The sequence below is a fragment of the Marmota monax genome, unplaced genomic scaffold, assembly GCF_021218885.2.
Source record: "Marmota monax isolate L192 unplaced genomic scaffold, Marmota_monax_Labrador192_F-V1.1 WCK01_AAM20220418_F8-fsc00087, whole genome shotgun sequence".
Classification (NCBI taxonomy): Eukaryota; Metazoa; Chordata; class Mammalia; order Rodentia; family Sciuridae; genus Marmota; species Marmota monax.
In genome coordinates, this window is record NW_026693476.1 from 7,457,246 (window position 1) to 7,470,781 (window position 13,536).

The following is a 13,536-nucleotide window of genomic DNA, read 5'->3' on the forward strand; positions in this document are numbered from 1 at the left end:
ATACTGCCTGCTTCCAGGCCGAGTCTGTCTTGGTGAGCCAAGACAGGCAGGCCCAGGTACTTCATGGGAGTGGAGAGCTGGGCCTGGGAGGAAGGAGGTCAGGGAGATTAATGTTAGTCCCCAGCTAGACATCATGGCTGAGGGCCATCAAGGCCACAGAGGTAAGCTCCAGCCCAGAAGACTTGAGTGCAGGAAGTTCACATTGCCATCTCTATCTGTGGACACTGGTTCGCTTCAGAGAAGTAGAGGTCAAGTGGGGAGATCTTGCAGTGCATGGGCAGAGGGACATTTGGACCCTTGTCCAGCTCTGGTGCATGCCCATATCCTTTGTTTATGATGGGATATTTCAATAGGTAACTATAAATTCACAAGTAGTTTTCAGAAATAATACAGAGAGTCAGATGCAGTGGCAAATGCCTATAATCCCAATGGCTTGGGGTTCTGTACCAGGAGGATCGAGAGTTCAACGCCAGCCTCAGCACTTAGTGAGGCCCTACACAACTCAGCAAGACCCTGTCTCTAAATAAAAATACAAAAAAGGGCTGGGGATGTGGCTAAGCACCCCTGGCTTTAATCCCCAGTAAGAATAAGAAAGAATAAAGAGAGATCCCTTGTATAGTTTTCCCCAGTTTGGGCAACATTTTATAAAACTGTATAGTAAGGGCTGGGGTTGTGGCTCAGTGGTAGAGCACTTGCCTAGCACGCATGAAGCACTGGGTTCAATCCCCAGCAACACACAAAATAAAAAACTAAATAAACAAAATAAACATATTAAAAAACTGTATAGTAAAATATTATATGGGGTATGGACACTCATACAATTCACCAATCTATTCAAATTGCCTGTTTTACTTGTACCTGTGTATGTGTTTTACAATTTTTTAAACTATTTTTTTATTTATATGTGACAGTGGAATGCATTACAATTCATGTTACACATATAGAGCACAACTTTTCATATCTCTGGTTGTATACAAAGTATATTTACACCAATTTGTATCTTCATACATGTACTTTGGATAATGATGTCCATCATATTTCACCATCATTTCTAACCCCATGCCCCTCTCTTCCCCTTCCACCCCTCTACCCTATCTAGAGTTCATCTATTGCTCCCATGCTCCCCCTCCCTATCCCACTATGAATCAGCCTCCTATTATCAGAGAAAGCATTCCACATTTGGGTTTTGGGGATTGGCTAACTTCACTTAGTGTTATCTTCTCTAACTCCATCTGTTTACCTGCAAGTGTTTTACAATTTCATTACCTAAGTTTGTGCGGACCACCACAGTCTGATGAAAGTGATACTGAACACTTCCAATACCATGAGGACCCTGTATCGCCCTTTCATAACTAGATCCACCCCGTCTTAACCCAACAACCACATATCTGTTCTCCACGTATAAAATGTCACTTCCAAATATCACATAAATGAATTCATATGGTAGGTAACTTTTGGAAATTAACTTTTTAAATTCTGCATAGTTCCTGGAGTTTCAACCCAAATTGTGTGTATTGATAGCCATTCATTTTTACTGCTGCGTAGTATTCCATAATATGGATGCATCAGTATAACTGTTTGTTGCAGAACTTCTGGGATGATTAGTTTTCAATTGTTACAAATGAAGCTACTGTCAAATGCACAGGTTTTTATGTAAGCTCAAGTTTTAGTATCTCTTAGATAATGCCTTAGGGTGCGACTGCCTGTTTTCTTTTTTGGCCCTTCCAATTCTTTCTTTCTTCTGCTTCTTCTGGAGCAAGAGATATAAACACTCATGGCCAAAGGGCACCCAATGGCTAGACAGCTAGAAAGCACTCAGTCTTAAAAGGCGTCACAAGATTTCCTAGGATTATGGTCTTGATCATAACAGTGTTTCAAACTGTACCGGGGAAGCAGCATCCTCCTTCCAGCTCTCTCCAACCCTGGAATCTCCACATCTGTCAAAAATGCAGTTTCCTGGGCTTTGCTCTTCAACTTTAGAAACTTGTGTGATAGCAGTTGAGATTCAGGGAAGGAAACCAAGTGCAGTGGCATCTTATTGTAATCCCAGTGATTCAGGGGGCTGAGGCAGGAGGATTGCAAAATTGAGACCAAACTCAGCAACTTGGCAAGACCTTGTGTCAAAATGAAAAATAAAAAGGTCTGGGGGTTTGGCTCAGTAGGATGGGGTGCCCCTGGGCTCACTCTCAGTACCACAAAAAAAAAAAGAAGAAGAAGAAGAAGAAGGAGAAGGAGAAAAAGAAGAAGAAAGAAATTCAGGGGAGGTGGAGGAGGAGGTACCATGGAAGCAGCACTTGGCTTGAAGGAAGGCCCAAGCTTGCTAGTCCACTACATTGCCCTGAATAAATCATTTCCCTCATACACTTCATTCACTCATTCACTCATTCATTCATTCATTGATATGGTATAGATAACCTCCAAGCTCTCCTAACTTTCATATCATACTTATGGTCAGAGAAGAAAGTAAAACTGACCAGTCCAAGGATCAAGGACCAAGCTTGTACCAATGGCTTAATAAGCATAAATGTCTATCCAACCATATGTGATTATCCTCCTTACCTCCTTGGCCAACACAAACTGCTTGAGCAAAGCATAAAGCCCTGTGCTGGGTGCCAAAGATAAAAATATGCATAAGCCACATGTCCTGGCTCTCAGGAGCTCAAAGCCAAGCCAAAGGGCCCCAACAATTTTCATGTGTTGGGTATGGTTCTGTTAATACATCACAAACCTCTTTATCCTTTGTGAGAAATGATTAAATGATACAGTGCATTGGATATGACAATCTGTTGCTTTAATAGAGCTCAGGGTAAGATAAGATTAAAAGAAGTGCCACAGAGGAGAACAGGAGAATCTTTCATCTCTAGAAAGTAATGAAGACAGACCCCAGATATGAGAAAGGTCTGGCTCTAAGTGGTGCAATCAGATTATATAAGGCTATAATGAGCTTGACACAATTAGATTTCCATAGGCAGCTCTCAACACCTGCCACTCACCCAAGGCAATACAGCCACATGAGTAAACAAGGAGGAACTTGTTTGAGGAGATACAAACATCTAGCCAAGGAGAGGGCTGAAGCAGGATTCCTGGGGAGAATTATTCTAGACCTTGAATGATTTTTTTTTTTTTTTTTTTTTTTGCTTAAAGAGGAGGAAGAGTAATAGGACTGACTTACTGGACTTTCTCTCCCAGATTGTTCCCCTTTTCATTCTCTCCTTTATCTAAAGGAGCAGTTGTCCTCAGATTTGTGGCAGGATCTTCCCCACATTTAGAATCCAGGGAAGGGAATGAATTGTCTCTGCAGGGAAATTCTGGCTAATGGGGGACTTTGCAGGAGACATAGTACATCTGCTGACAGCCTGAACACCTGAGCCCATGGCTTCCTTTTAGCAGATGAACCAGGCTGATGGGATGCTTTGGGGTTGGGGGAATACTTGGGGAGAATGTGACAAGAAATGGAAATTGCCACAATTTCTCAAGGATTCATCTGCTCAGAATCCATACTGAAGTTATCTGTAGATGTGCCCAGAGGCAGGAGGAGGAAGCCCTCCACTCCAGGATGGGTCTGTGATCCTTGTGGGCTTTTTTCTGCTTCTTGAAGCAAGATCCTGGTGCTGGGTCTAGACCTACAGAGCCTGAAACTCAAGCTGCATTTTTTAAACCAACACGAACCCCTCTTCCCAGTACCAAAGACTCTTTTCTCTTAGTCCCCTCTCTTTGGCTGTGCTGCCGTCATGGTGACGCTGATTATGGTCATTAGCAAGAAGAGCAGCCAGCAGGTGAAGCACGGCCAGCCTCTCCCATTGCCTCTGCAAGCAGGAAAGAAGCTCAGACAGAGTTTCCATGCAAACACCCTATAGGGGGCCTTCTTTGCTGAAGCTTCCCATGTTGGAGCTGGGGAGATTTCAACAGTCCTAGCTAAAGCCAAAGTGGTATATGGAAATGTGTTCCATCCCCCCACCTCCACATACCAGGTCACCTCTCATGAGTACCACATGTATTCCCACCAACATACACAACACAGTGCACATATATTGACATATCCAAACATGACTCACTCCCAAAGTTAGATATGCAATTGTAAATACATTTATTAACTTTAAGAAGTTTGACTCTCTGGTTACTCAGCACTGGGGATACATCATTAAACCAAAGGAAAACTCCTGCCCTCAAAGAGTCTACATTCTAATGGGAGAGAGAAACAGTAGCAAGGTAAATATATAAAACATATTCTTGAGGGGCACATGTGCATTGGTGGCTTTTCTTATAACTAATATTTGGAGACCTTCTGATGCAGGGAACTGTAGTGGATCCTAGTAGAATAAAGACAACTGTCACATACTGTCCTTTAAGGCCCTTGCAATCTAGTTAGGAGATAATACTCAATTGAACAACATTGTGTGATACTGAGTAAAGGTCATGAAACTTTTGGAAGAAAAAAGAATTTGGATAGATGCTATTTCTCTGCCAGGTACACACAGGCTAAAAACCATAAGTGGAAGCTCCTTGGAATTCTCACCATGGCCAAACTGCTCAAAGTGGGTACAGTGTCTCAGAGCCAGTCCCACAGTCTCTAAGCAGAGACGCCACTCCTCCTTGTTGTTAGATGTCACCTGCCTCTGGGAAGCCCACTGTTGCTGGCTTTGCCAGCCCCACTGTCTTTTTTGTATTTGGATCTCCCTCACTATTTCATTATTTCTGCCCGTCACAGAAGGCCCGCCTTGCCAGGATCCGTGTAGCCAAAACAGGAAGTTCCAATGCTTACCTGCACAGCAAGCGCAATGGGCTCCTCAATGAGGCTCTGGAACTGGCGGTAAGTGCCTAAAGGACCTGGCTGGGAACCTTAAAGAGAAAGATGAGCTTGTTTTCTCAACAGACACCAGCACTCCTGTCCAAAAGTGCCCCCCTCCATTCCATTTGAGCCCTGAGGAGGACATTTCCAAATTTTCCCTACCCACACACCTTTCCTATGGGATAGCACCAGTACCCCTAAACCATGCCGACAAAAGCCCCACCCCCACCCCAAAGGTGAGCATGTCCTATGCTGACTCTAAAATTTGGCTCATCTGGATTTTTCTGGTGCCCTTCTACCTGTGGAGAAATTAAGTTGCTGGAAAGAGGAGACGTCACCAGCTTCACTCTCAGTTCCTCCTCTTCTCTCTCTAGGGCACCCCAGAAGAGGAGCACATGGGCAAGACCACATCGCTCATCGAGAGCCAGCACCACCACCTGCTGCACTGTCTGGAAAAGACCACTGTGAGTGCCAGTCCACCACATCTCCTTTTTCCTCCCTGACCCCTGGCCTTCCCTAGGGCTCTGCTCACATCCTTATCCTGCACTAGGAGTCAGTCTGTCCCCTTCAGAGTCAAAAGATAGTGATGGGGTCTGGCAACTCCCAGGAAAAAGACCTAAGAAATGGGGCAAGGTCATAAGGGTGGGAGATCTGCTCAGTCCTGCAGCATCAGAGAAAAGCCAGGCCACTAGCCTTCCCACGCCTTCCACCAGTTCTGTCAGTCCTCTTCTTGATGGCTGAGGGCTAAGGACTCGGCCCATCCATTTCTGAGCTCTGATGTACTGTCACCTTTCAAAATCCAGACCGAATATGCACAGGAAAGTAGAATGTTGATTTTTGTCCCACCCCTGGGGCTAGATTGATGCAATCTGTGGGTTCCTTTGTGCCCTACATTTCTCTTGAAATGGAAGGCAGTGAATGAAGGAAGCAATGTGTATGTTTCTCTAGCCAGCATTTATCAGTTCAAACCCCTGTTGGTCACCCTGCAATTCCTAGGGAGTTCAGATTCTCTGAACTCTGTTAAAGTGGTTATGGTGTAGGGTACCACAGCTGGAATGTGAATGATGCTTGTGCCTCACTAACAGCCTCAAAGAAAGGGCAGTAGGGCTAACCCTGAACCCTTGGCAAAAAGTGCTGAGAATAGTGGGGAAGGAGAAGTCAGAGTAGACAGGCCAAAGGGAAATCCTTCCCTGTTCCTTTCTAGAAACATCCTCCCCCAAAAGCCTATAGTCAGGGATCAATACACTAAGGAAGAAACTTCCTAATTCCAACTATTCTGTATCCTGGCCTCCCAGATGTGGCAGGAATAGATGCTAGATGACTCAATCTGTGCATAACATGGATACTATGAATGGCAGCAGAACCCAGTGAGAACTTCCAAAATGGAAGGTGCTCTGAGACCCTTATTTCAAGGATTTATCACTTAGAGCTGTATATGCATATCTAGAGTTTTTCTCAAAAACTAAACTTGCCAAAGGGATAGGCCCGGACCCAACTGCCCTTTCCAAGTTTGCATGAGCTAGGTGGAATGTGTAAATTGAAAGAACATGGGTGAAAATATTGAGGTTTAAAGGGCTGGAATGATGGTATTGAAAAAAATGGGAGTTTGGGAATTGAGGGATGGAATGCTGGCATTGAATGGGTTGAATGCTGAGTTTGAGGGAAAGAATGTTGGACTGTGGGGGTGGGATTCAGGGATTAAAGCTCTGGAATGCTGGATTTTAGGGGAGGAATGTTGGATTTCAGGGCTGGAATGTTGGGATGGAAAAGACAGAATGTTGGGAGGAATGAAGGAAGGAATGTTGGGGAAGTGGGAGGGGGGGTGTCCTGTTGCAGCCAAGGGGTAGAATGTTTGGACAAGGGAGACAGAATGCTGGAACTAGGGATGAATGTTGAACTCAAAGGGTGGAATGCTGGGATTAAGAGTTTGAATGTCAAAACTGGCTTGTGAATGCTGGAATGTACAATCAATGGTGTTTTTATCTTCTGTTGGCATGTTGTCCTGTAGGGGTTGTCCTATCTTGTGGATGATCCCCTGTTATCTGTACGAACCTCCACCATCAAGGTATAACTTTTTAAAAATTCAATTGATGTTTATCTCTCTGATTCTTCTGAGTCTGTAGATTCTCTTCTTTTTACCCCTGGTCTGGTTCCCTGCATGTGCTGTTGATTCTTCTGGGGCTTTTCCTACCTCTGCTGTCACACATGTACTTGTTCAGGCTTCCAGTTTTTTTGTGCTGAACTATCAAACTCCCTTTCTGATTCCCTTTTTTGACTTCCCAAGGGGCTTAGAGGGGGTGGTAGAACATAGCACCAATGTTGGCATCCTGTAAGTATCCACGCACAGCCTCTGTCCCAGCCACCTCCCTAGCATCTTAGGGACTCTGGGTATTGGCTGCCAGGGCTGGTCTGTCTCTGAACTCAGTTCTCATGCTAATTCTCCTCAGACTTTCTCCTCACCCTGGTAGCCTCAGTCAGACCATTAACACCATGGATTTTTAGTTACCTTGGCCAAACAGCCATTTTCTAGTTATCTTGGGTTCAGCCACCTGCCACCCTCTTGACCTAAATTAGGAAGGAGACTGTTAGCATTGCCTCCCCATGTTTACACTTGACCTTGGGATTCCTGTGCCTCTAAAGTATGTTTAGGATCTACGTCCCATAATCAGGAGAAAAGGGGGAAAGAAATCAAATCCCTAACAGTTTGACCCAGGCCCTTTTAAGACAAATGCTCTCCCAATTTTGTAAATGACTCAGTGCTTTTAAAAGTTTCTGTGACAATCTTATAATTCATAAGATCCAAAAAAGACGACCCAGCATACTCTACTCAATGACTCCTTATCTGCCATCTCTGGCAGATCTTACAAAGCTTACAAAGAAAAATCTTTGCTTCTAGCTCTGATAATGCCACTGAGTCTCTCCATGTCCTCTGTTTCCCTTCTGCTTAAAGCTATAGATGGATATATCATGACATAACAACTACAGTCCCCACCCTTCAACCTGATGGTCCAGGCTGCTAATATGAATGCTTTCTTTTCACATTTGATGCCCATGGGACCTCACCCAAATGCTTATCAGTGATCTGGGCAGCTGGAAGCCCTTCCTTCAAGGCCCAAAACAGAGACAGGCAGCATTCAGAGTATAGGGTGATGCTCCTGCTCCCTACCTTTTTTTCCCACTTCTTCTCCTTCTGCCTCCCACAGAACCATGAGTTTATTGATGAGCAGATGTTTGAGCAGAACTGCATGGAGAGCTCAATGCAGAACTACCCATCCACAAGAAGTCCCTCACTGTCCAGCCACCCAGGCCTCACAACCACCTGCTGCTCCCGTCGTAACAAGAAGACCACACACCTTCCCAATTCTAACCTGCCAGCAACTCGCCTACGCAGCATGCAAGAGCTCAGTACGATCCACATCCAGGGCAGTGAGCAGCCCTCCCTCACTACCAGGTGCGTGACTTCCCTCCCATGATTCCCAAAGCCTTGTGCAACTCCATTCGCAGAATTCAATAATTTCAGCATTTGGAGAACTTGTGGACCTTCAAGATGCCCCTTTATCTAATGCATGAGCCCGCATCTTCCTTCCACCCCCACCATCTTTCTCATCCTTTGAAGTTAACCCAAAGGCCTTCACAGGCTGTGGGAGGATACAGAGCAGGCCAAAAGTGGGGTTGGGTATTAGGGATTTTAAAACTCAAAAACAATCCAAAATGATCCACCTCAGTGCAAAGAAGGAAATTTTATTAAAGAAATAATTTTCACAATTGTGTTATGCATGGCTTATCCCAGAATGATTTTGAACCACAGATTGACTTTTCCCTCCCTTCTCTGCTTCTATTGAAGCCACGTCCCACTACCTTCAAATAAGTTGCAGAGAATTCAGGGAAAGCAAATGCCAAATGTCACAAATGACAGGTAAATGACCACTGCAGGGCAGGGGGATAGGGTGGGGAATGTATACTCTACATTCCTGAGCCCAATTCACATGACTTTGTAATTGTTAGTAGTTTAGGAATAATAGTTGAGAGTGGAAAATTACAAGCTGATTACCCAAGGCAGAGGTAGACGGTCTCCAAAATTTTCTCCTAGTTCCTAATAAGCAAGAAATGTAGGGGGTCAAGGAAGCTTTGGGCTGCTGGCAAGCAGGAACCATCATCAACTCACTCTTTTCTATCCTAGTCGCTCCAGCCTTAATTTGAAAGCAGATGACGGACTGAGACCAAACTGCAAAACATCCCAGATCACCACAGCCATCATCAGCATCCCCACTCCCCCAGCGCTAACCCCAGAGGGGGAAAGTCGGCCACCCCCTGCCAGCCCGGGCCCCAACACGAACATTCCTTCCATAGCCAGCAATGTTGTCAAGGTCTCTGCCTTGTAAAACCACTGGACAGAAAGCCACATGGGGTAGGGGGAGTGAAGGGGGCTGGCATGTTGGTGGGTGGCCAGTGGGACCACTCCCTCCCCCATTCTCCACTATTTCTGCCTGCCCCATTGCACCCCTAGCACTGAGAAGGAAAAAGAGGCAGCAAGGGGCACCCATGGTCCCCACTGCTGACCTGGACATAGCCCTGTGATACTGCATCTCACTGGGGCCAGAGAAAGGGAGGGAGGGGAAGGGTAGGGGACGGGCGGTGGGGGGATAGGCTGCCTGTCAAGGCAGGTCCTGGAAGGGGAGCCTCAGACCAAATGACAATTGTTTCTGGAGTCCCCAGTGAGGAAACTATAAGACCAAGAGCAGCAGAGGCCAAGAGGTCACATGCAAAACAGGAAGAAAATATAACACTGTGTATTTAAGCACCTTTTTCAAGGCTCTTAATGGATAATATTTATTCATGGGAAAAGGTGGAAAACAAAAACACCAACGGATTTTTGTGAAATGTTTTTCTCCATGGACCCAACATCTTTGAAGCAAAACAATGCATTTTGTGAGGGTTTGTTTGTTTTTTTGTTTTTTCCTTCCTTTTATAGCAAAAGCTTTCAGGCTCTAAGTCAGTTATAGGTGAGTTCTTTCTCCATTCTCCCAGGTGGGTGAGGTCAACTGAGTCTGGGCCCTCATTGCCCAGCTGACCTGCACAGAGCTGCCAACTGACCACACAATAACCCTATGCTCTGTCTGTCCCTGTCTCCTTTGTCTCTGTACCTTTCTGCTTCCCCCTGGCTGTTTTTCTCTGAGTCCAACCATCTGTCTCTACACGGATCCAGTGATCCTGAGACGTGCTAGTAAAGCCTTCTCTGTCACTGCCAAGTATTACAGACTTGTGCCTGGGAGTTACATCTGAGTGAATGTAGAGGAAGGAATGAAGCAAGAATGGGGAGAGTTTCGGGATAAGGCCAGTCCACCTAAGAACAAAGATGTTTCCCTTGTCATTGGAACCACTAGTATTTGCAATTGCTCTTTCTGGGGAAGAGAGGAAATGGTCAGATTTATCACACTGAGATCTTGAAAAAGGAAAAGCCAACTTCTGGGAAGCCATCATCTCTAGTGTACCTGTGAAGAGAGGACAGAAGACTCCAGGACTCACAGCTGCAGCCGTCCCTTTGGCACCTGGTGTCTATCCTTCATGTCAGGATCCACCATAAAGTCCATCAGGAGCTCTGCAAAAAGACCCCATGAGCAGTTTCTTCCAGAAAGGACAGCATAATGGACAAGAGTCTTCTGACTTACCTCCAGCCTGAGGCAACTCCCACATAGAGGCTGCAGGTTAATCCTGTGCCTCATGAAAGATGTTTCAAAGTATGAAATCAAATTAGAGATTCTTACCTGGTCTGAAAGATGCCTTGGGTCTGAAGCATCTTCAGGCCTGATCTCTGAAGATAGCTGCAATGAGGAAGAAGCTGATCGCCTCCATACAAATGAGGGAATGAAGATTATTTCTTGAAAACCTGGACAGCTTTTTTGTTCTAGTTTGCATCCTGGTGGGGCTGGGAACAGCATTTCTAGAATCCTCCTAACCATTTTCATCACTTATAGCAGAGCAGGTGGGCCTCAGGGTTAGTGACAAGCCCTTTCCTGCCCTCCTCAATCCCCAGCTACCCTACTGCAGCCTCTGTAGCCTGGGCACTGAAATGCACAAGCTTCCCCGGAACTCCTCATACATTCTGCAGCTTGGAGTTTAACTGTTTAATTGTAGGCCAAGAATTTCTCTGCCCACCACAGTCATCTAGATGAGTTTCACCAGCTAGGAACCTAAAAACTCTCTCTGTGGGCTTCCTTCTGACCCCAGTTCAAATGACCCTGTAGGCAGGAGAAGTCAATGGGTTTTGAGGTAACCAGGAGGTAGGCAAAAGATCAGAGGAGAGCCTTCTTTCAATCCTCATCTCCTTGTGCTTATCCTCACTACCCAATGATAGTCCTTTCTCTGGGTCTGGCCTCAAGAATTTCCCCTTAACATGGGAATGGGGTGGCTCCTGCCTTTGCAGCTTTGGTTTAAGAAAGCAGGAAAGTATTACCATACAACTATGGAGGCATATGTGTGCACACAACACATCACCAACCTAAACATACCTGAAAATAAATAAATCCATCCACGTCATACATACATCTCATCATGAAAGGCAGAGAACCAAGCCAGATTCCCATTTAGAAGGCAGGCAAAGGACTAAGAACTTTCTCTTGAATCCATGGATAATGGAACAAAGCTAGGAATTCCTAAGGACATTATACATCCTAAGAACTGAATGGGGTAAAGGATGGAGAGGTAAATAGGCACAAGGTTGCATATACAAATTGCCTGTATTTCATTTAAGGTCATTACAGTATTAAGAATAATGACTGATTTAACCATGTCACTTTTGATAGTACACCAAAGGGAGTATGTTAGTAGTCCTTACAAAATTAATTTTAATTGATGTTCCAATTCCCCATGTTTTATTGACCCTAAGGAATTGAATGTTGTATGTTGCTTCATTTTCATTTCCAAAGTCCACATCATGACACTTCCTAATGATCATTAGACCATTCCCTTCATTTTCACCTTTCTTTGCAGCATTAGTCAGTGATGAGTGACCCACCTTACCTCTAGTCCAAAGATGTTAACCCAGGAAAATGGCTCACCTACACAATAGAATACAGCCAGACTACACTGCTAAATGGTATTTTAAAATAAACACACCATCAAAATGTACTGAATCAGCTTAATAAGTCTTAACTATTGACTAGCAACTGAAAAACAAGGAAATCAGTTTTCTGAAGACCAACAGCTTTTTGGTACAATGATGTTGAGCTTCATTTAGTTTGTGAACCACGTTAGCTTAATAAAAGGTTCCCAAAATACTTTTCCCACTCATGGTTTTTGAGGTAACCAGGAGGTAGGCAGTGTTGAGGGCAGGAGGGTTAAAAACAACAACAACAAAAAAAAAACACTACATTCAAATATGTCAACTGAGTGGAAACAGAAAATACAGTAGAGTATATCAAACCTAGAAGAGACTAGGTCTAATTGAATGAATATCTAATTCATTTTATAGTATAGAAAGGTGAGACCCAGAGAAATGGATTTGCTCGAGGCCATGCAGTTAATGACAGAATTGGGACCAGAAGTATAGTCCTTTGACTAATGCTTCCTGCCCCCTGCCCCCCAACACACACATTGCCTCCCAGAAGCAATGCTTTGGAGACGACCCATGAAAGACTCCATGCTAGAATTAGAGAGTCTTGTAAATAGAAATACTTCTTGGACACAGCCCTTGGAAATTCTCTGACAGTGCTAATACAAATTGAACTCTAGAAGTTACCATTTCCTGGGTGGAACCATCTATGGACCACCAACTCTGACAGAAACAGATAATAGTCAAGGGTTTTTTTGAGTCAGATGTTGTCTTTTCTCAATGAAGAGAAGGCTAGGACGATACCATTTCAAAGCACACCTTTCCTTATGTTCCTGACAACAATGTCTAAAACCTTGACTCAGAGAGATGAAACAGGCAGACTCATCCAAGTTCATATGGCAAGTTAGTGGCAGAACCACAATTCAATCCAAGACCTAAACATCTTGACCTGAGATTTTTTTTTCTATTTCATATTTAAAAATATAAGGCTTGCTTATATTTTTAAAACGTGGTTTTCAAGGGTGGTGATTAGGGGAGAAAATATTTCATTCAGAACCACCCTGAGGAATCAGGACTTCCAGAAGCAAACTATTATTTTTCCCTAATCCCCTATTTTCCTAAGTAGTGTCAAGCTCAGGACTAATTGTACAGAACCCTTTTCAAGAGACCAATAGATATTCTCAATGACAGCTGAACACATTGTCTACAATAACACAGAATTTAAAAAGAAAGTGGTTAATACTGATCCATGATTAACCAAAACCACATGTGGATATGCTGAGGACTTTATCCAGGTTTTTTTCCTGCAGTTCAGGATTATGTCAAGTAGGGAATGTATACATTAAAACATTATATACCTAGATTTTTTTTCGGTCTTAAAATTTTGCACAGTAGTGGTTGAAATTGAGCTAACACTAGAATTGAGGTTATTAATGAATTTCAGGCATTTACCCCCTCACTTTAATTACCAGGTAACATAAGGCAAGATCCCAATGCTGTTAATTTAAGGCAATATTAGTATCCCTCTATACTAGTCGGCATGGTTACCATGATAACAGAAACCTGAGAAACTTTTAATTTTTCCCTCTTTGGTTTCCTAATGAATTCTTGTTATTTGCAAAGCTTTAAAATGATCAGATGAAGAAAAAACACTGTTTTGACCCATGACCCTTGGAATGTTTCCCAAACAGAATCA

The 13,536-nt window shown here is 44.0% G+C and overlaps 1 protein-coding gene across 2 annotated transcripts in view; it reads left to right on the plus strand.

Moving 5' to 3' along the window:
• Positions 1–9,400, plus strand: part of Kcnd3 (potassium voltage-gated channel subfamily D member 3) — a 198,848-nt gene extending 189,448 nt beyond the window's left edge. Inside the window, exons 3-7 of one of the 2 annotated variants that reach the window (XM_046458299.2) lie at positions 4,709–4,810; positions 5,164–5,253; positions 6,798–6,854; positions 7,993–8,240; positions 8,970–9,400. In XM_046458299.2, the coding sequence (XP_046314255.1) occupies positions 4,709–4,810; positions 5,164–5,253; positions 6,798–6,854; positions 7,993–8,240; positions 8,970–9,171 (699 nt within the window). In that variant the 3' untranslated portion in view covers positions 9,172–9,400. The remainder of the gene's footprint in view (positions 1–4,708; positions 4,811–5,163; positions 5,254–6,797; positions 6,855–7,992; positions 8,241–8,969) is intronic. The other variant, XM_058583613.1, reaches the window with a different exon arrangement.
• Positions 9,401–13,536: the final 4,136 nt, after the last annotated feature.